Raw genomic sequence first — 25,645 nt, forward strand, 5'->3', positions numbered from 1 at the left:
GGTCATTATGATAAGTCTGTATCTCTGAGTGAGATAATAGCTAGCTTTATTACGGCTGCTTGCTATTACTTTGTCTAATTATACTTAACTGCTTGGAGCTTATCAGTGCTCCACCTACGCTATCAAGGGTTGCCCCCCTCCCCCCTCCTCCCATGCTTTTTTCTCCTCCAAACACAAATCAAGGAGCAAGGGGGGGGGGGGGGGGTTGATTGAGAGAGAAAAGGAGGAGAAAGAGAACAGTGAAAACTTTATTTAGTTTCGGTGGCAAATAGAGACTGGGACGGTCCTGTGCGGATAAGTGAGACTACTGAGAAAGAGACAGAAAGGGGAGGTATAAAGAAAGAAAGAAAGAAAGAAAGAAAGAAAGAAAGAAAGAAAGAGAAGAAAAAAGTCCTCTGGGGAGAGGCGAGGCCATTAAAAAAACAAGAGGACACTTCTCGTTTGCCATGGCCGTTTCTGTGCACACACAAAAACATGGACGGGAAGTGTCTTTTAACACCGACAAGCCATTGTTTCAGCTGCTGCAGAAAAAGGGGTGGGGGTGGGGGGGCACTGAAAAGGAGTGAGAACGATGGAGGGAGGGAGCGAAGGAGGAAAGAGGGGAAACCAAGGGGGCTGGTTCAATTTAGTCCAATTTTTCCTCCTGACAGAAAAAGCCTGACTGCCATAATAAAAACAGGAAGAGATTCATTTGGTTCCCCTTGCCAGCTGCTGGATTCGTCTATAAATGAGTTCCATTTTCATTTAAATAATGATCATCTTCCTGCAACTTCCCAATCATGCGTTTGTAATAATTCAGTTAGTCTCCTTCACCGAAAAACAGACCACCATCATAATTACAATTTCTTTGAGCAGGCCTGAAATATAATCCGTGCCAAGCAGAGGGGCATTTGTTATTGTCAAGCCCAACTGAGACGTAGGCCTGCTCTGGAGAGGACGGGACAGAGGAGAACAAAACGTAAGCAGAAGACAAACACGGGGGCTGCTGGCATCCCCCTCTATGCGCGCACACACACACTTACACACACACACTTACCCACACACACACACACACACACACACACACACACACACACACACACACCCTGTGCCAAGGAGGCGACACAGTGGATGGAACCACTACTGCTTGTAAGGTGTAAAAATTAAATAAAGTGGAATCAAATTGTTCAATACAGAAACATTCCTCTAGAGGGTGTTGGTGATTTCAGTGACAAAGTGCTATTTGCTGACAAGTCCTTAACACATTAACCAGCCGAACCTGAGGAGGGAAATGTCAATAGCAATTATATCACCTTGAAGTTATTAAATGCCCCTGTGATGGGTAACTAGGTGAACCTGACCAGGTGATAAAGACCACTGAGATGAAATGATTTTGCTCTTAGAGGTACCTGACCGCCTGGTGCTTTCACAGATAGCTTTTCAAGGTGATAAAAGGGTACCTGCAGCATTACATGAAGGGAACAAGAAGACAGGGGGGAAAGAAATGGATGAAATTAGCTGCTGGCTAAATGATTTTGTCCCATTACTGTCCTTTGAATTTATACCCCGGGAAAAAAGAGAAAATAAAAAGGTTTTTCTGAAGTTTAGAGATGTGTTTCAAGGGCTCGAGCTCTTGTGAGCGAATGTACCCTTCGACATGGTACTAACTTCTTCATTTTATTGCCAGCTGTCTCCTAGGAAGCCATTTCATCTCAAAGAAATTCAGATACCCCGGAAATTAAAATTTCAAAGATCTGCGGTGGGGAAAAAAATCAATGGTGACAGATCAATGCTCATAGAAATTTCATGAACTTTGAACCGATACAGGCATGATGATGAGAAGGCGGTTTGAATTCCAGACGGGAGATTGTTCCTGCCACAGATAAAGTGTTGCCAACAGGGCCGGAGTGATGGACACTCGCGCAGCAAGAGCTTGCACGTTCATATTTTATTTCTGACAGAAATTCAAGTCTATTTCTGTAACAAGGCAGACTAAAAAAGCCCACCTCCCCCCACTGCCTCCGATCCTTCCCCGAGGAGCCCACTGTGGTCAGGCTTGCCTCAGAGCCACTACCACACAGGAGCTAGCCCCTGCTAGCACTCCTAACAGCTGGCTGATATCAAATCAAATTGGTTCCCTTCGCAGCCGATCGCAGGTGCAAATTAATATTGTAAAATGAAGATCAATACATGGACCGGGCAAAAATCAATGGCAGCTAAATTATTGCTACGTTTTCCTCCTCATTCAAGATGAGTTGTGTTTTCCTCTCGACGTCAATACTTTGTAGCTTTTCTCATTAATTTCTCAATAAATTTAGTGATGAATTTCAATCACAGAAGCCAGTGGTGAAATGGCAGGACTGGTGAAGTGGTACAGGCCAAAGCCATCTATCAGCCTTCTGTTCGCTGTGCTCCACAAGGACTAATGTCCCTGACTTAGTAAGGACAACCTATTTAAAGAAACGTTTAAACACACACACACACACACACGCGCGCACGCACACACACACACACACACACACACACACACACACACACACACACACACACACGCATGCACACGCACACGCACACACACTAAAATAGCCACGAGATGAGGCAATTATAACCTAATAACATGGTCCTTTTCTGTTGCAAAAAGAAGTTGCTCTACCCTCTCTCGGGTTTCTCAAGTGGAGCTGTGGCAATAAACACTATACTCTGGGAAAGGACTGAAGCAGAGACGAGGGGAAGTGGGGGAGTGGGGAGAGCAGCGAATAAAATGGGTGGCAGAGGGGAAAAATGGAAGTACATGCTCAATTGCTGCCACTTGTTTCAATTACAGCCTCAGATTTCATAGGTCAGTTCATAATCACATGCCGTCCCATAATGACACTTCTCTCCCACACACACACACGGGCACACACACACACGGGCACACACACACACGGGCACACACACACACGCAGCCTGACAGAGAGGTGAGCGTGTCAGCCCCAGCCATCTAATTAGGAGACAAAGAGCGTTTGCACGGTAGCCTTGACACTGGAGCCTCTTCCCCCATCTCAGAGCCGCAGTAGTGCAGCGCACCTCCACCCCGAGCATGTCCACGCAGACGCCTCCATGACCAGGTCGCAGCCTGCCGCCACGGCCCTCCTGCTCCCCCTGCCACACAGCACCATGCGGCCACCACTGGCCAGGCACTAAATAATGGCGCTGGGGAGTGACAAGTGGAGGCTGCCACCGGGACAGCTCATTGTCTTCTTTAGAAGGGGAAAGAGTCGGGGGTGGGGAGTGTGTGGGGGGGGGCGCAGTAGCCAGCCAGCGCGTTCACTCTTGACAACTACTGGATTGCATTAAAAACAACTCTGTTTCTGCAAGGCGGAGCAGCGCCAGCGAGTGTGCTTGCCACCATCTTGTCTTTTCTTTTCTTTTTCCTTTCCCCCCCCCCCCCTTCCTTCTAGTGGGGGAGTGTAGTGCAAATGCAGGAGCTGGATGCGATTGCGGAGGTGGCGCTGTGCTGGGCTGGGCTGGGCTGGGCAGGGTGGCTGAGGAGTGGCTCTATCAGATAGACCCACATCAGAGGGGCAGCCTCCGCCTTAGGGTGGGACAGGCCGTCTGATGGTGCCGATTGCCTCCTGGAAAAACCGCCGGCAGATGAGTGCCGATAGGCCGTTTCATGTGCGGTGTTGTTGTTTACCGGGAGCCACGAGTTAAAAAAAACACACAAAAAAAAACACTCGTCTATTTCCGCTCACTCCCTCTCCCCCCCTTCAGGCTCTTGGTCTCATTCTTTCTCTCTTCTTCTGTCCATCCATAACTCTGCAGTCTTCTTTTTTTCAGGCAGCGCTATGTTTGCCAACTGCCCTGGCTAATTGTTCAGTGGGCTAGACCCTCCATCAGATCTAAAAGAAGAGCCAGTCTGCCTGTGAGAGGAGGTGGAGGGGGGTGGGGGCGGTGGATGACAGCTTCCCAAAGTAGGGTTGATGTACTGGACATTATGTAAGCCCAGCTCAATACCATTTTTAACACATACGCCGGAGGTTAATAGCTTTTAAATGTCAGTAATTAGTCTAATGAAGCTTATTTTATTTTTTCCCCTTCATCTCCTGTGCCCGTGCGGCATGTCAGCGCCGGACGGATCTCTTTAACACTTTGTGTCTCAGGCTGCAGTCCAGTGAAGTGTGAGCGCTTTTTGGAGGATGACCCCTTTGTCCTTTTTTTGGATGATGAATAGTTGTCTCCTCGGCTGTTCGTTTTGTCAGTTCTGGTGCAGCGGAGTCGATACCTTCACCTTGACAAGGGAACTTTGTGATTTATCAGGCCTCTGGCCAATCGGCAGCCCAGCGCAAGCGGGCAGGCGGCGGTCCCGTGGAGAGCTGGCGGAGAGAGAGGGGCTGTGGTCAGAGTCCTTCCACGGCGGAATGGAGAGAGGTGCCGCCGCGTGATAGACAAATGGCTCTTGTTAGAGCCGTCCGACAAAAAAAAAAAAAAACGCGGGGGGGGGGGGGGGGGGGGGTGAGTGAAAGAGCGAGTGAGGGGAAAGAAAAAAAACGCTTGACTTGTACTAATAACAAAAAGGGCCGAGCCGGTCACCATGGGTCTAAAGATGAAGCACCCTGTCAGGGCCCAGGTTGGGAAATTAGCAAATAATGTTCCCTCCCTCTGATAAATGTATGACAGCTCTCCCTCGCCAATCATTTTTTAACATTTTGATGCATGTCTACAATCCCATCGGAGGAAGGGAAAAGTTTACTGGCCCTCAATTTCCAGGTGATGAATGGTGGTCTGTAAATGTGTGATTTCTGTATGAGGTATAGTTCATTTTAGGCAATTCTGGTAAATGGGTGTCACTGATTAGGACAAATAGCCTGGCTGGTGTGATTGCCCCCGACAACACGTCTCACTCCAACCCTCTTTCCAGCAACACCTCCCCCCCCCCCCCCCCAACCTCCTTCCTCCCAGCTTGGCCTCCAGCGAGGCATAAAGGCCGAGGCGTCAGTGACCATGCCTAAATAGAGAGCAATAGCTTTGATGCAATTAGAGGCCAATGCCAAACTTTATTTATGAGGCCTGTCATAGTTCAGAGGCGTTTGTGAGACTACTCCACAGCCAATGTGCTGTTAAGGGCTCTATTAAGACGCCCGCGACACAAGTCAAATGCTTTTGGATTATTATATTCTGACGTTTCTTCTTTTTTTTCATACTCTCTTTCAAAATAACCCCTTCATCTTTCTCATTACTTGTGTCCCGGTGACCAGCAGGAGAGGGGGCTGCCTACATGCCTGGCCATAGACATCATAAAGCAAACTCCTTGGCCTCAAATTGTCACGGGCATTTGTTTTGCAAGATGCTCTTGTTTACTTTCAAGTCACAGAAGTGGGTGGATTTTGGAAGCGGGAGAGAAAGAAGGAGAGGGAGAAAGAGAGAGGGAGAGAAAGAGAGAGGGAGAGAAAGAAAGAGAGCGAGTGAGAGTGCTGAACATGTCTCTGTCAAATCCAATAGAGAGGTTTAAAGGTAACATCTGGAGGCCTTTTAAAATTGCCTGATCAGCTTTGGAGGACTTATTAGAGTGAGTAGTATTGGCAAGAGGACAAACATGCCTGTCCCTCTTTGATTTTTTTAGGACCCTCCTGACAGCCTGTTCCAGCTCCAGGCCTGATCAATGGATAACCGATACAGGTATCAGACGGCGCACAAATGGCCTTGCGCTAACAAAAGATGTGTTGGAACAAACAAGGTTGCAGAGCGGGTAGGGTAGGGGGAAAAAAATGCAGGAACATGGCGATCTTCAAAGGGTACAAAGACAGGGACAAAAGTAGAACAAGCAGCAGCGAGTCCAATAAAGGGCTGCAGCCATTTTCTGACTTTTTTCCTCTTTCTCTCTCCTTTTTTAAAGGACCAGTACTATAAATAGCCTTACACTGAGGCTGAAGGCTATGGAGGCTAATAGGACTAAGACTTAAATTGTTATTAAATAACAGTGTGATGGGCATATGTGGGCATGTGTTTATATATGTGTGTGTGTACATGTGTGATGAGAACAGGGCATCAGGTGAGATCTATACATGCTGCTTCATGTTTGATTGACCTCATTCTGATAGCAGAGCTCTAAAAAGGCAGTCTGTTTCAGAGTGTTCTCTCATCTTAGCCCTGCCTCAGTGTAAAAAAGGCCCACATCCGCGTCCTGCTCTTGACCTGCTAAAGCGCTGGGCAGGCCGGCCGGCCGCTCGGGCAGTGAGGTGCGTGGGAGGCAATTAAGTGCCATTTTCAGCCCGAGCACAAGTAATTTGTTTAAAGAGCGCTGACCTCTACGACAGCCGGTTTGTGTTGGCCGTGATGGAGAAGAATTATCGACTCTTGGACTGGCGCGCCAATGCCTTTGACAGTGCCACATCTGAGTGCACACAGAGGACCGCTGAAAAACACACACACACACACCTCCGTGCCACAACTCCAATCTCAAAGTAACACACCCACCCCCCCACCCTTCCAGGCCACAAGAGTTTTGCCTGTTTAGTCATTTGTTTGTTTTTCTGTGTTAACAGACTAGCAATCACAACCACATGTGGCGAACTGACATATCCTGTTAATTGGCGAGCTCAATTCTTTTCCCAACTTGAGTCAATGTGACAACAATTGGTATTATACGTTGCATTACATCCAGCCCATTTCCTCCTCCGAGTGTATTCTGCACAAGGAACAGTGAAAAAGGCCTTTCTCCCTAACTGCAGTGGTGATTAGCATGGACTTGGCTGTGCTGTTTATTCCTCTGTTTACTCATAATTTGTGATAATGCGTTTAATTGAGCAGGAGAGGGTGTGTCTCGAGCGCAGCTCGGGTGGTCAGCGCAGAGACTCCAAACAGGGCTGAATGACTGGCCCACAGCAGGCCGAGCATGAAAGCCTCTTTAAGTAACATTTCCTTCAATTTCTTTGTTAAATGGGCGGCTATTAAACAACATACGCTTGGTAAAAAAGGCGTATCATGCCAAAACTACAGAGACTTTCTTGCATTTCCAGTTCAAAGTGGCTGTTTATGAACTAATTACAAGCGTAAATTCAGCAATTTGCTACAATCGATAGGGCTTACGACTGTTTAAAAATAAATACATGATTATTTTTCTTTCTGCCAAAGCCTTTCAAATACGGAGGGATCAAATAAACACACATGCAGCTAATACACACCTCTGGCCAAAGCAATAATGAAAATTAAACCAATTACAACTCCCATCACGTGAATATTAGTCTGTGTATGAGAGAACATTATAATCATCATATTTCACTGAGTTGTTTTTATATTTATTAATTTATTCATATGTACAAAGTTAGTGCGACTGTAAATGAACTCAAAAGAAACAACTGCTTGTGAAACTGCTCTCCCTCCCCTGTACTCTGATAGCTTCATCCGTCGCCTGAGAAGACTTTTTTTACCCTTTCAATCTGGTCTGACCCCTTTAACTGAGGTGAGACGCAGTGGGGATTGGGTGGACTGCATGAGGGGCGCACATTGTGTCGGTTACGACTCCCTCTTTTAATTCGGCGGGATAATTAGCTAAGTCTCCAAATCTCTGGCAAAGTAATTATATCTCCATCCTGATGAGCAGGATCAGGGATCAGTGAAGAAGACAAACAAACATAAAAACAACCCAAGCAACCCAACTACTGGGTGGAATGGGGTGGGGGGTGGGTTGCCGTGTACTTGGCACAGAAACACAACAATTCCCTTTGTGTGTGTGTGTGTGTGTGTGTGTGTGTGTGTGTGTGTGTGTGTGTGTGTGTGTGTGTGTGTTGTGGCCCTTCTTGCGAGATCTGGCACTTTTATTGGGCCATATAGTGACCATTAATGTCTTAACTTATATTCCGTCCCCCGACTTTACACAACGCACTGCACTCCGGTTTCATTATCTGGCTGCCTTGTTGGCCTCTGCCCCCCTCCTGCCGGGGAGGTTAAATGTGAGAGTGCCGTGCCAGACTACAGGCTTGGTGGGGCCGTGATAGGAAACAGCTGCCCAAGGGAAGAGGGGCCCTCCCAGGACACACAGGACCATGCCATTTCCATGGCTAGGGGTGTGTGTGTGTGGGTAAGGGGGCTAGATTGGGGGGAGGGGGTATTTGTGTGTGTGGAAGAGTTGGGGTGGGGGGTGAGGGGTGGGTCTCACTTTTCAAGGAGTGAAAGTAATTCCTGATGATTATCTCATTGTCCTCGTCAATGCGGGATCAGGCGGAAGCTTCCAGGTCAGACAGACAGGGCCCCAGACTGCCCCGCTATCGGCTGTGAGCCACGCAAGATTAGCCTCCACCCCCCACCCCACCCCTACACACACACACACACACAGGGCCACTCTGCAAGACCCCAGCCTGATCCATACAAGCGCAAATATAATCAGACTCACACCCTCACACACATATGGCAGTTGACCTCACACACACGCACACAGTAAACACACTCACTCACTCTCTCTCACTCACACACTCACACACACACACACACTCTAACCTCTACATTAGGTCATCCTGTGTATCTCACAGAGTATTGGCCGGTGCCAGTGGAGTGGAGTGAGTGTGAGGTGGGAGCAGTGCGCAGTGAGCTGGGCCATGTGATGTGTTGTAATGGCAGGAGATTAGCGGGGGCTTGGCAGTGCCCCCCTCAGCCACTCAGATGGGGGGAGGATAAGGTTGCACACAGAGAGAGCCGAGCTGGGGGCCCCCTGAAACCCCCCACAGCACCTCTGACCAGCCAGCTCACTCTCTCTCTCTCTCTCTGACACACACACACACACACACACACACAGGCCTCAGTGCTGAGCAACCAGGTTACAACCGGGTGGGCTACACACACACACACACACACACACACACACACACTCACACTTACACTCACACACACATACGGAACAATGGCACTTAGCAGAGCATGAAGGGACCCAGAGAGGGAAGACAATAAAACAGTCAGTGAGAGAGAGCGAGAGCGAGAGAACGAGGGAGAGAACGAGTAGAAAGGGGAGAAAATAAAAGAGAGAGCAACCGTATTTCACAATAAAAGCCTCTGAAGGAACAGAGGGAACAGAGAGTGAGAGAACAGTGTAGGGGGAGAGAGAGGAGAGTGAGAGAACAGTGTAGGGGGGGGGGGGGGGGGGTGGTCGAGTCGTGTACTCACCGGTGTAGACAAACCGGCCCGGCGCCCCTTTGCAGAACTGCTTGGACTTGTAAGAGAGGGTGACCTCCACCACGCCGGGGATGTGTCGGGGTGGGGTCTGCACCCGGATGGCGTGTGGTGTGATCAGCTGCGGGGCGACAGAGAGGGCACATCAGTGGGCACATGGGTGGGCACAGAGAGAGAGAGAGAGACCGTGGTCTGTGGTCCGGGCATCGGGCACTGTGGGAGCGCCCGGCAGCTCAACTCAATTACACCAATGAGGCCCAAATTAGCCCCTCATCCCAGCCTAGCCTAGCCATGCCCTCCACACACCCAAACAGCCCTGCACACTCGTTTTGTTCTTCATTTTAATCCCCCTCTCCGCTTCTCTCCCTCTTTCTTGGGGGGAGCTGTAGGAGAGGGAGAGAATGTCAGTAAATGGTCCTTGGCAGTGGCTTTCTGCAGGAAAGGCCAGAGGGCATGGTTCATTCTAAAATTACCTCCATATGTCTGCACTATTCGTTTTGTTTTCTCTCCCCCCCCCTCCACCTTTCACTCTCTCTCTCTCTCTCTCACTCTTTCACTCTCTGGATATTCTACCCCTTAATTGTTCAATTGTTTTTCAAGACCTCACTGTTTCTTTGCAAATCCACCAGAGGCCTTGGGGTTCCATATCAGACTGTTTAACATGCCGTGTGTTTATCTAGCTCCTTATCTACTCCTGTGATTAAACACTAAACAAAACTCACATTGATTGCCTTGCCGAGGCTCCCACTAGCAAATAAGCGTCAGACAGCTTGATCAACCCACTCTCCAGTGAGAAGACACACACACACACACACACGTCACTTGAGTCTTCAATTCCATTTGCAATAATTATGATGTTGGCTGCCATAACTTCATTCTCGTGTGTGTGTGTGTGTGTGTGTGTGTGTGTGTTTTGTGGAGATGAAGTGGAGTGAGGGAGGGAGGTGGCAGAGGTGAGGAGGAAGAGTTGGCCGCTTACCTCGCTCCACACCAGCATCGTGCCGAAGACCACCTGCAAGCCGTCAAAGAAGTTGTCACCGATGATGATGACGGTGGCTCCGCCCGTGGTCCATCCCTCACTCGGGCTGATGGCTTTTATGCACGGGGTAGCTGCTTGGGACAGAGCAGGGAGAAAAGACAACTTAGGACCTTTGTCTCTTCTGCTCATGCGCACACACACACACACACACACACACACAGACACAGACACAGACACAGACATACACACTCAGACAAACACACACACACACACACACGCAGACAGTATACAAGCCAACAATAAAACAAATCAAAACCCTGAATCAATAAAATAATAAAATGAGACACAAAACACAACACAGAACACAGAGCACAGAGCGGGGCCATTCATCAGCACACACATGTGGCTCAAGCAACCATTAAATAGCTCTCCGCTCTGCACACACACACACACACACACACACACACACACACACACACAGGCCCGAGCCGAGGCTGGAGAAAAATGGTTTGATGGAGCAAATTGTGTGTCAGGGCAAATATGGCTATTACAAATGATTAAGCAGCGCATGCATGTGGCACGTCAATTTATCTGCTTTGCTTTACAGATCTAAGGCGAGTCAATCAAAGGTCGTTGAGCGAGGTGGAGGAGCGCGGGCCTCGCAGCTTCGATTTTCTCGTCGAGCCGCTAATTGGGTCGGGCCTTTTCATCCGCATACTTCGCCTTTGGTTCAAAACTTAAACCCTCCCCTCTCTTTTTACATCTAGAGCACACACACACACACACACACACACACACACACACACACACACACACACACACACACACATGCTTGGCCTCATTCTCCTGTAATGACTTCTTCTCTTTTATGAAGATGTTCAGAGAGAGTAGTTAAGGTGCTCGTTTCTTTTCCTTTTTTTCATTTTGGACTTAAGACTCCTGAGCTGCCAGTGGCAGTGCTGTTGTTCAGACGTGCGTGTGCTGTTCTGCGCTGTTGACCTCTCTGGTGGTGTGGTGGACGTCACTACAGTGGCCTTCTCCTCCTCCTCCAAACACCATCAGCACCTGCCCCCAGAGGAGCTGCGAGGAGAGCGCTCACCGTGGCAACCAGTGGTGGGCAGAGGCCAACGCCCCCAGCACCACCCCAGCACCACCCCAGCACCACCCCAGCCCACTCTAGCCCACCCCCAGCACCACCCCAGCCCACTCTAGCCCACCCCCAGCACCACCCCAGCACCACCCCAGCCCACTCTAGCCCACCCCCAGTTCGAGGCACTCCGGTTGGCAGCTTTGATCATCACTGCTTTTACATTCTGTTGACAGACCTCCTTTGGACGCCTTTGATGGGTTTTTTGAATGCCGACTCCTGTACAAAGGGAGCTGATGGTGGAGATGTTCACTTGGGCTATTACAGCTAAATTCTCCTGCTCCACTTCCCAACGCTGGGGGGGAAAGAGCTTCACGGGGATGCATTTCCCCACTCCTCCCTCTACATTAGCTACTGTTCTTTTTTTCTCCACTTGTCTATCCCCCTCTCTCTTCCTCTCTCACTTGTTCTATCGCTCTATCTTTTTTTATTCCTGGTTTTCATCACTGGGCTGCTGTTGTTGACTCCCGAAAGACAAAGGAGCAGTGCTTTCACGTGGGGAGTCACTGAGGCCTCCTAAATTATTTAAATGACACATTTCCATGTTTTCCAAGCTGTAAAACCTTTTAAGATAATTGAGAATCTGCCATTAAATGTTGCCTGAGATCACCATCATCATCCCATCTTTTCTGTTTTCTCATTTTTTATTTTATTATTAAATAATGCAGGGGGTATTATTACAACTACCACTACTATTATTATTATAATTATCATCATCATCATCATCATCATCATCATTATTATTATTATTAAATCAGATAAACATCTCTAAATCAGATTGAGACTTCTTACAGTCCCTGACCTACTATCTCTCTCTTTTCCCTCTCTTTATCTCTTTTTTATTTTCTTCTCTCTTTCTGTATATCTCTTTCCCTTTCTCTGTCTCACACTCCTAGCAGAGAATGAGAGAGAGAAGGAGAGAGACAAAGAGAGAGAGAGAGAGAGAGAGAGAGAGAGAGAGAGAGAGAGAGAGAGAGCCAGCCCTAGTTAATCACCATTAGGTATTGTTGTGTCGAACACTCCAGACAAGGCACCTCTCTTTGTTTGCTTTAATGTTGGACTAGTCGGGGTTGTATTTGCTCATTCCACACGCATCTCCCCCTGCAGCAGAGGCCCCAGAGCACACACGCACCAGGAGCCTGCCCTTAACTAGCGCTGTTGACTTCATGCTAATAAGTTCATACAAATTTTCATTTCTGAGGCTTGCGAGTGACATTTGCTTTTCTTAATTGCAGGCAGAGCGTTTGAAAAAGGATCAACTCTCTAAAGACAGACACGGCTGCTCAAAGGGAGTGACCTTCATCAGCTCTGCCAATTATAGCAAATAATTCACCAAAAATTACAGTAAACAAATTTACTTTGTGTAGGTGAGAAGGAGGGAGGGAGAATGGGCAAGGAGTGCTTGTGTGTGTGTGTGTGTGTGTGTGTGTGTGAGTTTGGGGGGAGGGTATTGAAGGGGAGTCTGGCCATGGAGAAAAGCTCACAGGAGGGACCGGCTGGCAGCTGGGGCCTGAGACCGCCGCACGTTGCCTCGGAATTTGCAATGCCTCCCCCAGCCACGGCGAGCGAGGGATAGAGACAGCAAGCGGGAGAGGGAGAGAGAGGGAGAGGGAGAGAGACATGAAGAGGCCGCCAGCCATCCTCCTGCTGCCCACATTAGCATACATTTTCAATGCACATATAGAGGGGGGAACATGTGTTGAATGGGGAGCATGGCGAACCGAATTACACAGACAGTGTTAGCGATCTAATGATATACGTGCACAATGCACTCAAGCAGATGATGGAAATTGGAGAGAGCAGACGCAGGGAAAAGAGGGAGACAGAGAGCGAGAGACAGAAAGAGAGAGAAAGAGAGAGAGAGAGAGGGAGCGGAGGCTGTGCTAAGATGGAGGGTGTCACATATTAGGCACTGCTTTTCACTCCCACTTTAGTAAATAAAAAAACAGCATTTTGGAAAAGTGCCACACTCGGTCAGTCATTCACCAAATTGCAGGGAGTGTGCCGATAAGCGTCTGGGTGTGCCTTTTCATAAACACAACATTAAAAAATAGAATAACTTTTAACGAGTATTTTTGAAGCTTATCTAATATATATCAGTGTTTTTCCCATACAACTACTTTATAGATATCTAAGATTAGATATGAGGATTTCACTAGAAATTTGAGGTTATTTTTGGCTTGGCCACTGAAATGCATGCCTGCTGGCGTTTGGGCGATGACTTCATATTTCTCATCACTATGCCTGTGTGCCTCTCCTCTTCCATCTCCATATCACTTGTCACACCCAGACGAATCTCTGGCTTTGTTGGACGAAAAAAAAACCCTCTCTCATTTTTTGTGTGCCTCAAGTGGACAGTCAACAAGCAGCCAAGAGAGATCTGGCGGGCTCACGTCCCCCCACCCCCCCACCCACACACACACCTCCCCCCCAACCCCACACCCCCTCTTGTGTATTATTTACTGAACATGGCCGTGGCGCAGTGTGAAGCTCTAATCAGCGCTCTCATCCCAAGGCAACGCGCCGGCGTTTGTCACCTTCCTCCTCGGCCGCACACAATATTGAGACACTCAAACAGGTCTCATCTTGCCTGGTGAAGACTTCCTTTGTTCTGCCTGCTAAAATGTCTTGTAATTGTGCTTAGGATGTCCAGATGGTAGGCAGCTACTGCAGCTGATGGGATTATACCTTTTACCTCCTCTAGGCCCATCTGTTCCCTTTAGCTCGCTAAAGCCCTGCAGCCTGGATTCGCTTGTCTTTATTGCATAAACCTAACAGCATTACAGCCACTTGGCATGCAAATCAGCCCAGCCCGCAGGCCTTGAGCGCAGCCCAGGGAAGACACACACAGGGCGCTCCACACTGCTGACGACGGGGTCATTTATGGACTGGGGAACAACAAGTCTGTGTGTGTGTGTGTGTGTGTGTGAGTGAGTGAGTGTGTGTGTGTGTGTTGTGTGTGTGTGTGTGTTCATCTATACGTGTGAGTGAAGGAAAGAGAGACAGAGAGACAGAGAGAGAGAGAGAGAGAGAGAGAGAGAGAGAGAGAGAGAGAGAGAGAGAGGGAAAGAAAGAGAGGGAAAAAGAAAGTGTTTCAGAAAACATGGACGCAAGATGGTGTGAAAACATGTGTGTCTGTGTGAACCAACATATGCATCTGAATGTGTGTGAATGAACATATGCGGATGTGTGCGTGCACACACAAGCATCTGTGTATGTGTATGTGTGTGTGTGTGTGTGTGTGTGTGTGTGTGTACGAGCGTGCCCAAGTGTGAATGAGTGATATTAACACGACTTCTCCAGCCATAAAGACTTCTTTGGCCCACAGGTGGAATTCAACAACTGTAAATAATGTGAAGTGCGTTCTCGCCAGCCTTGAAATAAAGACGATGGCTGGGGCCCAGAGAGGCGGAGAGAGGGAATTACTTTTACTTGGAGATCACAAGCTGGAGTAAATTTGCTGTCCGTGAACATTAGCCGGCATTAGATGATTAGATAAGAGGTTTAGGAGAGGAGAGAGCAGCTCTCAGGACCGTATCTGTACTTTTCGCCGGGCACTTATCGCCTGAAAGAATGTGTTGCTAATCTAAAGCACACTGTCTGTCTAGCATGAGTCTAGAGCGGCGTGGAGACATGGATGGGATTACGTTTTATGACTGTACATCCTGTAGCTCCACTACATCCCACACAGACAACGCCGAGCAGTGAAAGATGTTTTTCTATTTAGTTTTAGAGCTTTCAACTGCTCCCAACTCTCTCTCTCTCTCTCTTTCTCTCTCTCGCTCTCTCTGTCTCTCTCTCTTTCTGTGAACAAAGACAGCGATTCACAGAAATGTAATTCTCCAACAGCTTTTAGAGTTTAATAGAGTAGTTAAAAATGAGTCGTATGCTTTTTAGACATATGTTAAATGACAATCACGAGCAGGGAACTGATTGTTCTTTAAAGTACACCCTGGATGCATTTAAAGGCTTGTATTGAAAGGGCGGCAGTAATATCTGTGGAGTCTGAATTTGACGTTTGGGACGGATTAAACAGCAGGCAGCCAAGTGCTGCGAGGATCAGACACAAGGTACACGTGTGGGTGTGTGGGGAGGAGGTGAGCACTTTCAAACTCCCACAAATTTAAAAGACTTGTCAAATAATCTCCGTTGGCCTTAATAGCTTTGTTGGAAATTGATTTTTTTTTTTTAAATATAAATCTTGTCTTATTTTACCACCATGTCTCTTATGAAGAATGACGGGGGGGGGGGGGGTGGGGGGGGGGGCTACTTCTTGATTTCTTTAGCAGTCGTGTGTGTGTGTGTGTGTGTGTGTATATGTATGTGCTTTGCTGTCTTATCTGGTATTCTCGTCCATATGAACACATGTTCACTCTGTGTTCAAATCAAATAAACAGGGAGATATAAGATGATCGTACAACAGAAAAAAAAGATGGATTTACAATAAAAAGGGGGGGGGGGGGGGGGGTCCGCAAATTGGGCTTTGAAGACGGATTGCCCCAGCGGTGGTGGGGGTGGGGTGGGCTGAGGCTCGCGCAGACGCCAGCCCTGGGTCCCGGGGGAGCCTCAGAGACGGGGGGAGAGGCCTCAACCTCCTTAATTGCTCTCCTAATTAAAGTCGGTTGCTAAGCAAAACACACCTTCCATCTAGCAGGCGCAGGAGAAGAGACAAACAATACGTCATGGGGCATAACGACTCCACCGCTCAGGGCCAACTGTCAGTTATTATATTTTCATTCTACCATTTTGTCATTAATAAGGAATAAAAAAACAACAACCGTGTTTTTTAAAAAACAAAACAGAACAGAACAAACAAGTTTGCTTTTCTTGCCCTGCAGAGTTTGTCTCTGGGTTTCTCTGTTCAACATGATTCTCAGTTTACTGATATGATAATTACCGAGTGATTAATAAAACAAAAATATAAATGTTATCCCTTCAAATAGTTGGACTACATGACTTGCCCATTTGAGCTGACCTAAGATAACTAATGTGTCTTGGCTCATTCTGCTCTACCCAACTATGAGAGGGAGAGCAGTCCATCAGGAAAGGTTAGAGGGTTGAAATCAGTCCATTTTGCATGTGAATTTGCCAAGCTTTTCTCCGGCCCCTTAATTCTCATTTTTGCCGAGCAGGCAATCAGTCAGTCACAGGGGTGAGCTGTGCTGGGCTGGGCTGCCTGTTCTCCGAGAGGAGCAGCTGCACTCTCCACAAACACACGGCTGACCCCCACATCAAACCATTTGCACACGCGACCCCCTTTTTTTCTCCATCAAGCCGTGAGACACAATGCACACACACACACACACACACACACACACACACACACACACACACATAGATGAACATACACAAACACAAGGGGGGCCCACTGGGGGTAGAGGTCAACAGACAACATACAGTTTTGCTTGCATCATATAATAATAATAATAATAATAATAATAATAATAATAATAATAATCAAGTGTGTGAGGCATGAAGGAAGCAAATAGCAAAATAGATTGGAGGGAGGTTGACATGAATGATTACCATGAATGCGGAAATCAGAGATTACACTAGTGAGAATGGAAGTAGCATCCTCTATGGACGACACTAGTTCTGAAATGCACTGAAGGTCTAAACCTAGCAGGCAGGTAGATATATAGGATGAATGAAACGGTGTGAACTTGATGAGGTGATGAAGAGTGGCAGAGGGGAAAGAGGAGAACAAAAGATAGGGGGAAAAAGGAGTGGAAAGCAAGAGGGCGGGAGGAAGCGATGCAAATTAAAGCCATGTAAAATGTGCCTACCATTTTCCAGATAAGGAGGAGCCGTACCTTCTGAAGGGTCAAGACGGCGAGCCCTTCTGCCGTGTTTGGAGTTGTTGTGTACAAACATGTTGTCGGAGACAGCCAGGACATGGCCGTCCACATTAACGGTTGTCGATACAACAACCTGCAACGAGAGTGAGAGAGAGAGGACCAAGCGTCATTATGGCTGAAGCTGTGGCAGTGCCCGGCCATGCGGGCCAAACGGTGCTGCCCACACCACAAGCCACTCAGGCCCAACAGCAAAGGCCCCATTTGATCATACAGCAGCTTTGAGAGAGCTTCTTCACACACACACACACACACACACACTGCTTCTCTTCACTTGTGCCTTTGTTGGACCCAGGCTTGTGTGTGAGGCCAAACAGAACAAAGCCTGAAACCCCACCATCCATCCACCCACCCACTCTCTCTCTCTCTCTCTCTCTCACACACACACACACACACACACACACACACACACACACACACACACAACAACCCCCAGCCTGACTCAGTATGCGGCACAGTTAATGGTGGAACCCTGAAAGATGTTGGGTGGAGGGCTTTGGTGGACGATGCCCTGGCCGCTGCCATCTTCTCGCAATGCGGACCTTTTTATTCTTCTGTTTGTTTGACTTCTGCCGGTCACTGTTCACCGCTCCCCACATCGTTACCCTGAGCTTTGCTTTTGTATTCAGAGGACCGCACTGAGACTCAACACCTTCAAAACAATAAATTAAAACACATTTCCTATCTCCCATCGTTTGGGGCATGAACTCCAGCCTTTTGGTTTATTTGCAAATGGTGAGGGAGGAAGAAAAAGGTAGGGGAAAAATGCTCTTTTTTTCCTTCAAATCCCTTCCTCGGTTTCATGGTACATCTCCCCGTGGGTTTCGCGTTATTAAGACAATAAATTATATCACACCAATCAGAAAAAGAGTCTGTTTTCACACCTTGAGTAGCAAAACAGAATGGGAGTCGTTAAAACTTCCCCCTGTGTGCTGGCTCTCAGCTCGGGCTGTTAATGGCCTATTGCAGGCTACAGGAGACAAAGTGGTGGGCTTCCATTTAAAACATGCCCCCCCACAATGCCCCCCTCCCTCTCTGAACCAGAAGAGTGCCTTTAGGATCAACAAATTAAGAAATTCACAAATTAGGATCAATCCTTTCCCCCATGATGTTGGACAAGTTATTATCATAGCGCTTTTGTGGAGGTCATAGCGGATCTTATTTGAGAATGCTTATCTCTTCATCCAAGCTCTCTGAAAATGCATTAGCCTTTATCAGAGAGGTTACAAAGTTTAATTTTCATTGCTAAATGGTTATCATTTTCACATTGTTTTCTATTTTTGGGGGGGATGTAGTCGTGGAGAGAGCACTCATTGGAAGGAGCCGCCCGTCTGTCAGTAAGTCAAAGAGGAAATCTCCTTGAATCAAGTCTAAATAAAGCACATTCAATTTCTTCTTCAAGGAATATAATTAACCTTTACTGGGATAAGAGTGCTCTCCTTTTTTTCTCCTTTAAATGAAAGACACTGGCAGTTACAAGTGTGCTTGCACCGATAAAGGATGAGAGCGTCGCTTAAGTGGGGGGAAACCGATACCTGCCACTCATCCCCGAGCCTCCATTTTGTATTACAGAGTCCTTTTCAAACCCGGTACAATTACAGTTTAATCTGCCACTTAAGTGAACACATGGAGGAGAGTCAGTCATGTGCTCTATCTGCCATTAGCAGTCTCTCAAACGCCGCCTGCGGCTCCTTTTTACTCTAATAGTCACCATTCACATTGATCTATTGATATATTGATTAGTTGTTTTATCTCATTAGGAGCAGACTGGGCTGGCCGAGGGTTTGAAATGCAGGGGAAAAGGAGATTGGAGGGGATTTTGGAGAGGGTGGTCCGAGACCCCTCAAATGAATTAGCGAGGGCCCCCTTCTTCTGTCTGTTTAGTAAACAATCCCAATTATACAGTTGCATTTAATGTCTGGTAATGAGGTTTTTTTGCATGTGAATAGGAGGGATTGGCGCTTGAATGGGGAATGTGTTTTCCATGAGGGGGTGCAGGGAAGAGAGAGAAAGAAAGAGAGAGAGAGAGAGAAAGAAAGAAAGAGAGAGAGAGAGAGAGAGAGAGAGAGAGAGAGAAAGAAAGAAAGAGAGAGAGAGAGAGAGAGAGAGAGAGAGAGAGAGAGAGAGAGAGGTTGAAGGAAAAAAGTAAAGCCCCCTGCTCAGGTTCATTGGGATGGTGATTGACCTCGGTATGTCAATGGAATTCGCCTCTTTTTCCCCCCCTCTCTCTCCCTGCGCAGAAGTGAAAGGGCTCCATTCTTGTGTCCAGGTTCAGAGTCGGGCCGTGGAGAGGATGATGGATAGGGCCCGCTCCGGCCTCCAGCTGCTTTGTGGTAGTAAGTGGGGAAGGGAGGCATGCAAAAAGCACGACCTTGCCAGCAGAACACCGTGGATGGAGCATCTGTGAAATTTACTCTGGAAATGGCATTTAGTTCAGCGGCGAGGAGACAGGGATGAAAGCCAAAAGAGTGGTCTCTTTAACGTCAACGGTTTCAAAGCTCAAAACGTTTTAATGTTTTACCCTTTAATTTTTTTTATTATTTATTTTTACAAAAACACCCTTTTTATTATTTTTTTGATTTGATTTATGGCTATACTGCCGTGCAATAGCAGTAACTTTGTGCCATATATTTTTTTTATTTGTAAATGGGTTTTTAATAGTTTAAAACAAATACAACACTCTCCTCCATCAAGTTGGCTTTTTCTCACACAGTCGGATGCCAAACGATTTTAAATGAAAACATATTATATAGAGGATGGGGGAAATACGTGTTTTGTTGTTATTCTACAGACTAGTGTTTTATTTAGGAAGACCTTCAAAGGGTAAAAATAGAAGGCCTCTTTGACCAGTTAGCTAAGCAGCCATCTGCTGAGAGTGCCTCAGAGAGAAAACGAGTGTAAGTGTGTGTGTGTGTGTGTGTGTGTGTGTGTGTGTATGTGTACTCTGAGGTCTGAACAGTATCAGTATGACTCTGCTCTCCTCTCTCTCTTCTCACACACACACACACACCTCAAGGTGCTGAGGTAGCGCAAGCTCCTGAAAATACTGCTGAGGGGCCTGACACGCCGTTAAGTCCAGTTAAACCTTGGGGGAGGAGGGGAGATTAGACCGCGAGTGAGAGACCCAGGAGAAGTCCTCCCCATGACTGGTGGCTCCATTGTCGACCGCCAGATCAGTGGTGACGGATGCTTCTTTTAGTCACCGCGGAGACAAAGAGGACACTTCCACTCACTCCTGGCTTGACCTTCTGCTCTCAGCGCATGGATCAATATCTCCAATGCCACTTGCAGCTCCAAAGTATGAAAAATGAAAGCCACACTGCGTTATTTTCAAGGAGCTCTGCTCCCAGATAGATCTATATAACCCTCAAATATATATATATATATATATATATATATATTTATATATATATACACACACACACCTCTTTCTAAAGTGTACTGGATGACTGGTTTGGTCAACACTACAAATACTGACCAAGGCAACGGGTTGTCAATACAACACTTGTGCCACACGCTCTGTTGAGTGCTAAAGACGTGGCAATTATAGGATAAAAATGGGTAGCCATTTTGGTTCTTGTGCAATGTGCTTTATATTTTACATTGAGGATACTTTCTAACTGATTGATTCCAAAAGTGCATTTTTCGGTTGTGATTGACAGTGTACTGTTTTAACTGGTGTGCACTTCCCTCGTTGGACACAGACGCATCCAGAAATGCCTTGGGAGAGTTTGCTGAATATGAAAAAGTCCTGAGCCCAGCTGCATTGTTGTCTCCCAGGAGAGCGGCCCGCTACGGTTCCAACTCTGACCACTCTGGCCCTCCCACCCTGATTAAATACATCTGCAAAGCAATAAGGCTCTCCACAACCTGAGGAGAGGTGGGAGAGGGCCAGCCTGGTCTGTTTTTACTTTAGAATAAGCAACCATTTGGGATACAACAAGCCAGTGAGTGCATGTGTGTGTGAGTGTGTGTGTGTGTGTGTGTGTGTGTGTGTGTGTGTGTGTGTGTGTGTGTGTGTGTGTGTGTGTGTGTGTGTGTGTGTGTGTGTGTGTGTGTATGTGGCAACTGAAGAAGGAAAAACAGAAAGCAATGAAGAGAAGTAAATGTGGTCCTGTGTGAGTGTGAAGTACCTGGAATCTGCGCATGTCTCGCGGGTTTCCTGCATTCTTCAAGCAGTTCTGATTGCACTTGAGGAAGAATTTCAAAAAGAATCTGAAAGAGAGCACAAGAGGGAAAGATTCCACGTTAGACAATCAATCCATCTCAAAATAAACCTTCACAAAGGCAAAAAGCTCACTTGGCAAAATCAATGACACTGTAAAACACACAACAAAAACACTTTTAGTAAAGCGAGGAGGGGAGAGAGGGGGGATACAAATCTTCAATTGAAAAAGTACCTAGGCTACCCAGGAACCAACTGTAGACCTCTTGGCTGATGATAAAACCCTAGCCAAGCAAAACAAGATATAATCATAGAGAATTTTATTCTCTCTCTTCTCTTTTCTTTTCCCGTTACAAAAGCTGTTTCCCTTCCCAATGGACAGGTCTGTTGCAAGGTGCCTGGCTCCCTCCAAGGCGGAAGCTTGGGGGATCACACCACTCTTTTACCACCCATCTGCCATCAACATACAGGAAGTCACTTGATATTCCGCCCACCTATTCTTCCCAAACAACCACTCTGCAATTAAAGCTTAACGTGCTCAATAGTGAGGCAAATTAGGCACACCTGCGGCCAGGGCTCATTTGAGGAGCATCAAGAGAAGGACCTAACAAGGTGAGAGCATGCCACAAAGTTATAGTCCTGTCAGGCAATTAGGTTTGCCCCACTTCTGGGACATCCGCGCAGGGCAATTATGGCGCAAATTACAACCTGGCTAATCTTCTGAACAAATGTCATGTCGGAGAAGGGGAAGGGGAGAAGGCACCCAATGCTACAGGCACCCTCTGCTCTTAAGCTGACAACTTTCCCATGTGAGGGACCCCTGGGTATGAGGAGGTAGTGCATATGGGTGCCTCTTCCTCTCTCTTTCCCTCACTTCTTTTCTCTCTCTCTCTCTCTCTTTCTATCTCTTCTTCTTCCTCTCCTCTTCTACGTAAAGCCTCATTACATCCCCCTTTTTTAAAATGTACCCCTGCCTTTTCCTGGGAGATGCAGGGAGATGAGGGGGGGCTTAGGCTGGAGTGAAGGAGCTGAGCCGGGAGGGCTTAGCGTCTTTCAAGTGTAATTTCTAACAACGCTGCTTGCTAGCGCAAAATGTCCGCTGCCAATTCTTCACCGTCTCAGAGGCTGGTGAACATTCCACCAGAATTCATGTTGTGTTTGTGCATGGGCTTCCTCAGTGCTCGGAAATATGGAAGTCACATGCAATACACAAATATTTATTTAACTTCATCAGCCCATTCTGATCCCTGAGGTTAGATTTATTTTTTCCTGTTTCTTTTTTTTTCCTGGCAGAAATGCACAGATTGCATCCCACGTTTTGATGTCATGCATGGCTGATTATATTTTTGTTGAGTTAACAAATGCATTCCGCTTGGCAAACACTGGGGTTCTATGCAGAAAGAAGACTCTTTCTCTCTCTCTCTTTCTCTCTCTCTTTTTTTTTTGGAGCAGCGCACTTCAGGTCTCCAAAGGGACAGCGGCCAGCACAATAAATCAAAATGTGAAATGGCATCTGTAACCCTGAACACCTCTCCTGTTCCTCCAGTCATTTATACACATTCTCCAACTGCCTCCCTCCAGACTGCACAAGACAGAGGGAGAGACAAGAGAGAGGGAAAGAGAGAGAGAGGGGGAAAGTGAGAGAGAAAGAAAAGAGAGAGAGAAAGAGAGAGAGAGAGAAGGTCTTTATAGTGTGTTTCAGAAAAATCTTTGTCATCCAGTATCGATACTAAGTCCGTTTTATTTTCATGGCTTTGGAATGCAGATTGGCCTGTGGTCAGATGAGGCGAGGTTGGCGATAAAGAACCCTGACGCTGTCATTAGTACATTACATTTAATTGTGTACAGTGTATTTCCAGTGGCATCCTTCCGCCCATTATCAAAATGACCATTATGGGCACTAATTCTCTGACCCCGCTTTATTTCCCCACAGACTCATAATCTTTCACAGCAGGTATTGGAGTAAATCAACCCTGAAATATGGCCTTATTTACTCTCCTCACTCTCTCCCAGACACCCGAGTTCCTCCTAACAAACGGCCTCTCTGACACACGAACACACACACACACACACTCAATCACATACACACGTGCACACACACACCACACAGGCGCACAGACTATTGAAAAACGTACTATAATAAAGCCATGACACTGTCATATTACAAGTACTGTAAGACCCCAGGACAAGAATATGTTGAATAGAAACAATTGCTTTGTTGGTGTCTCTCAGTGTTTGTAGCTAGAGATAAATTTTCATGAGAGAGTCTCAATTATGATGACAATTAACAGTGAAGCTTATTGAGAGGAGAATGATTGCAGCCCTGAGGCAAAGAATACCATCTCTATAAGAGACCAAAGAAGAAAAAACACGCCGCAATAGGCAAACAAACAAACAAACACGATTGGAAATAGTCACTTTGAAGTAAACATTTCTTTTTCCAGCCCTACTGAAAACAAACTCTGGCTGACTCCTGAAAGGGCCTCGTCCCCCACCCGCACCCCCTTCAGGCTGCATAAAGACTGACCTGCTCATTAAAAGTCTGTTCAATCACTCCATGTTTAGCTCATTTATATTTACTTTTATGAAGTTGATTAGCCAAAGCCTGCCGCTATCTGATGAAAATAATTTCAATTGTAGTCCTAAGTGCCATCGCAATATACCCTGCATTAGGAGCAGTTTAAATTCTACATGGGTATTGTGTAAATTGGTCCTTTGTGAGCATGGAAGCAATTACGACCAAACACTTCTCTCTCTTTTTTTAATGGCTATAGAACTTTGTGGTGTTGTTCAGGACGATCAGAAACAAAGGCGGCTGTTAAATTGTAATTTAATGGAATATCAAGGAGTTCACAGCATTAGATGTTGGCAATGGAGAGCAAGGGAGAAAATTAACTGCAATTATGTTTGATTAAAGCTATCCTTCTCAATAATCAGCAATTCTGACAGGCCACAGGACTCTGGTGACTTCCAGTATGGCGAAAGGTGTTGAGCAATATTAGGGCCAATAAAGGGGATATTAGCATAGCTAATTACAGCACCGCAAAACCCAGCGAAAGGGACCTCTGTGTATTGTAATGTGCAAAATAATTGGACGAGGCAGTTATCAATTACACAAGAAGCGAATTTGGTTTGTCAGAGAAAAAAAACGCTGCAGACGTGTTTAATTTTCTGCTGCAAGCCCCTCGTCCCCACCCCCCCCCCAACCCCTAGCCTCCCACGTCCCCATCACCCAGTTCCGCGGGCGCTCGCGTACTTTTATCTCTTGACTGCAACTTACCCGTCGACAAATCACTGATAAAATGGTCTTGCTGGCCAGGGCCAGGGTAATTAATACAACTTGTCCTTTTGCTCTATGCTTGCCAGTGCTCCTTTACCACCTAACCACTGTCACTAATCACGCAATAATGATTTCTCCCCCTCTGGTCAAAGAGAGAAAAACGTATATTGTCTCTTTAGAAATGCACGGGGCCTTGACGTTTTAAGCAGCCAGGGCTTCACGGAGCCTCTAATTGAGGGGGGTGGGGGAGGAAATAAGGGGAGACTTTTAGTCATGCCAGCACCGTAATGCCCCCTCATCTTATCTTAACTCATACGATTGCAAGATCATTTCTCTGCCAAGATTGAAGGAGAGACTCAAATGAAATATATGTGTGAAAAAAAGAAAGATTGCCCTTTCTTGTCCATATCTGTAATCCCTACTCCATTCATCAAACAAGAAGACATTTAAAAACAAATAGAGGAGGAGAGGGGATCCTCCTGTTTGCTACCGGCATAATTGGTGGTTGGGTTTAGTCCTCACTAGTGAGCCTGGCTCCCATCTCTACTTCTGTTTCTCTCTCTCTCTTTCTCTCTCTCTTTCTCTCCCCCTCTCTCTCTCCCCTGTTCCTCATCTCTCCCTCACCAGTGTGACTTAATGTGGGTGCAGGAGAGGCCGTGAAGCCTGTGCTTGCTACCCTGGGCTACGTCTCTATTATTCTAATGCAGATCTCAGATCAGAGGCAGTGGGACTCACATGAGGAAGAACAGGAATAATAAGGAGCCATGTTGGGCAGCCAGGCCATGCGTGTTAGCATTACATGTGCTGAGCTGCGTGTCTCTCTCATCCCAGTGATATTGCCAGGAGTCTTTTGGGTGACTTTAGCATGGAGCATGCGCAGCTCCCACCCAGGAGAGACATCAGAGCTCCCACCATGAGCGGCACTAATTTTTCCTCGATGAGTGTTAATGGTTCACCACGAGCCGCTGTGTTTTGTTTTGCCAGAGCCCGCTTAGTATTTCAGACCGTTCAATTCCACGCAAACACAAGAGACACAATAATGAAAAAGAAAGAAAGACAGAGAGAGAAAGAGAGAGAGAGAGAGAGAGAGAGAGAG

The 25,645-nt window shown here is 46.9% G+C and overlaps 1 protein-coding gene across 19 annotated transcripts in view; it reads right to left on the reverse strand.

Moving 5' to 3' along the window:
* ebf3a (EBF transcription factor 3a) overlaps positions 1-25,645 on the reverse strand; it is a 95,129-nt gene that overhangs the window by 18,784 nt on the left and 50,700 nt on the right. For 6 of the 19 annotated variants that reach the window (XM_042083308.1, XM_042083297.1, XM_042083313.1 and 3 more), the window contains exons 7-10: positions 21,238-21,319; positions 17,036-17,180; positions 10,103-10,236; positions 9,118-9,244 (exon numbers count right to left, since the gene is read on the reverse strand). In XM_042083308.1, the coding sequence (XP_041939242.1) occupies positions 9,118-9,244; positions 10,103-10,236; positions 17,036-17,180; positions 21,238-21,319 (488 nt within the window). The remainder of the gene's footprint in view (positions 1-9,117; positions 9,245-10,102; positions 10,237-17,035; positions 17,181-21,237; positions 21,320-25,645) is intronic. The other 13 variants (XM_042083312.1, XM_042083306.1, XM_042083310.1 and 10 more) reach the window with 3 other exon arrangements.

The sequence above is a fragment of the Alosa sapidissima genome, chromosome 24 (assembly GCF_018492685.1).
Source record: "Alosa sapidissima isolate fAloSap1 chromosome 24, fAloSap1.pri, whole genome shotgun sequence".
NCBI classification, from domain to species: Eukaryota; Metazoa; Chordata; class Actinopteri; order Clupeiformes; family Clupeidae; genus Alosa; species Alosa sapidissima.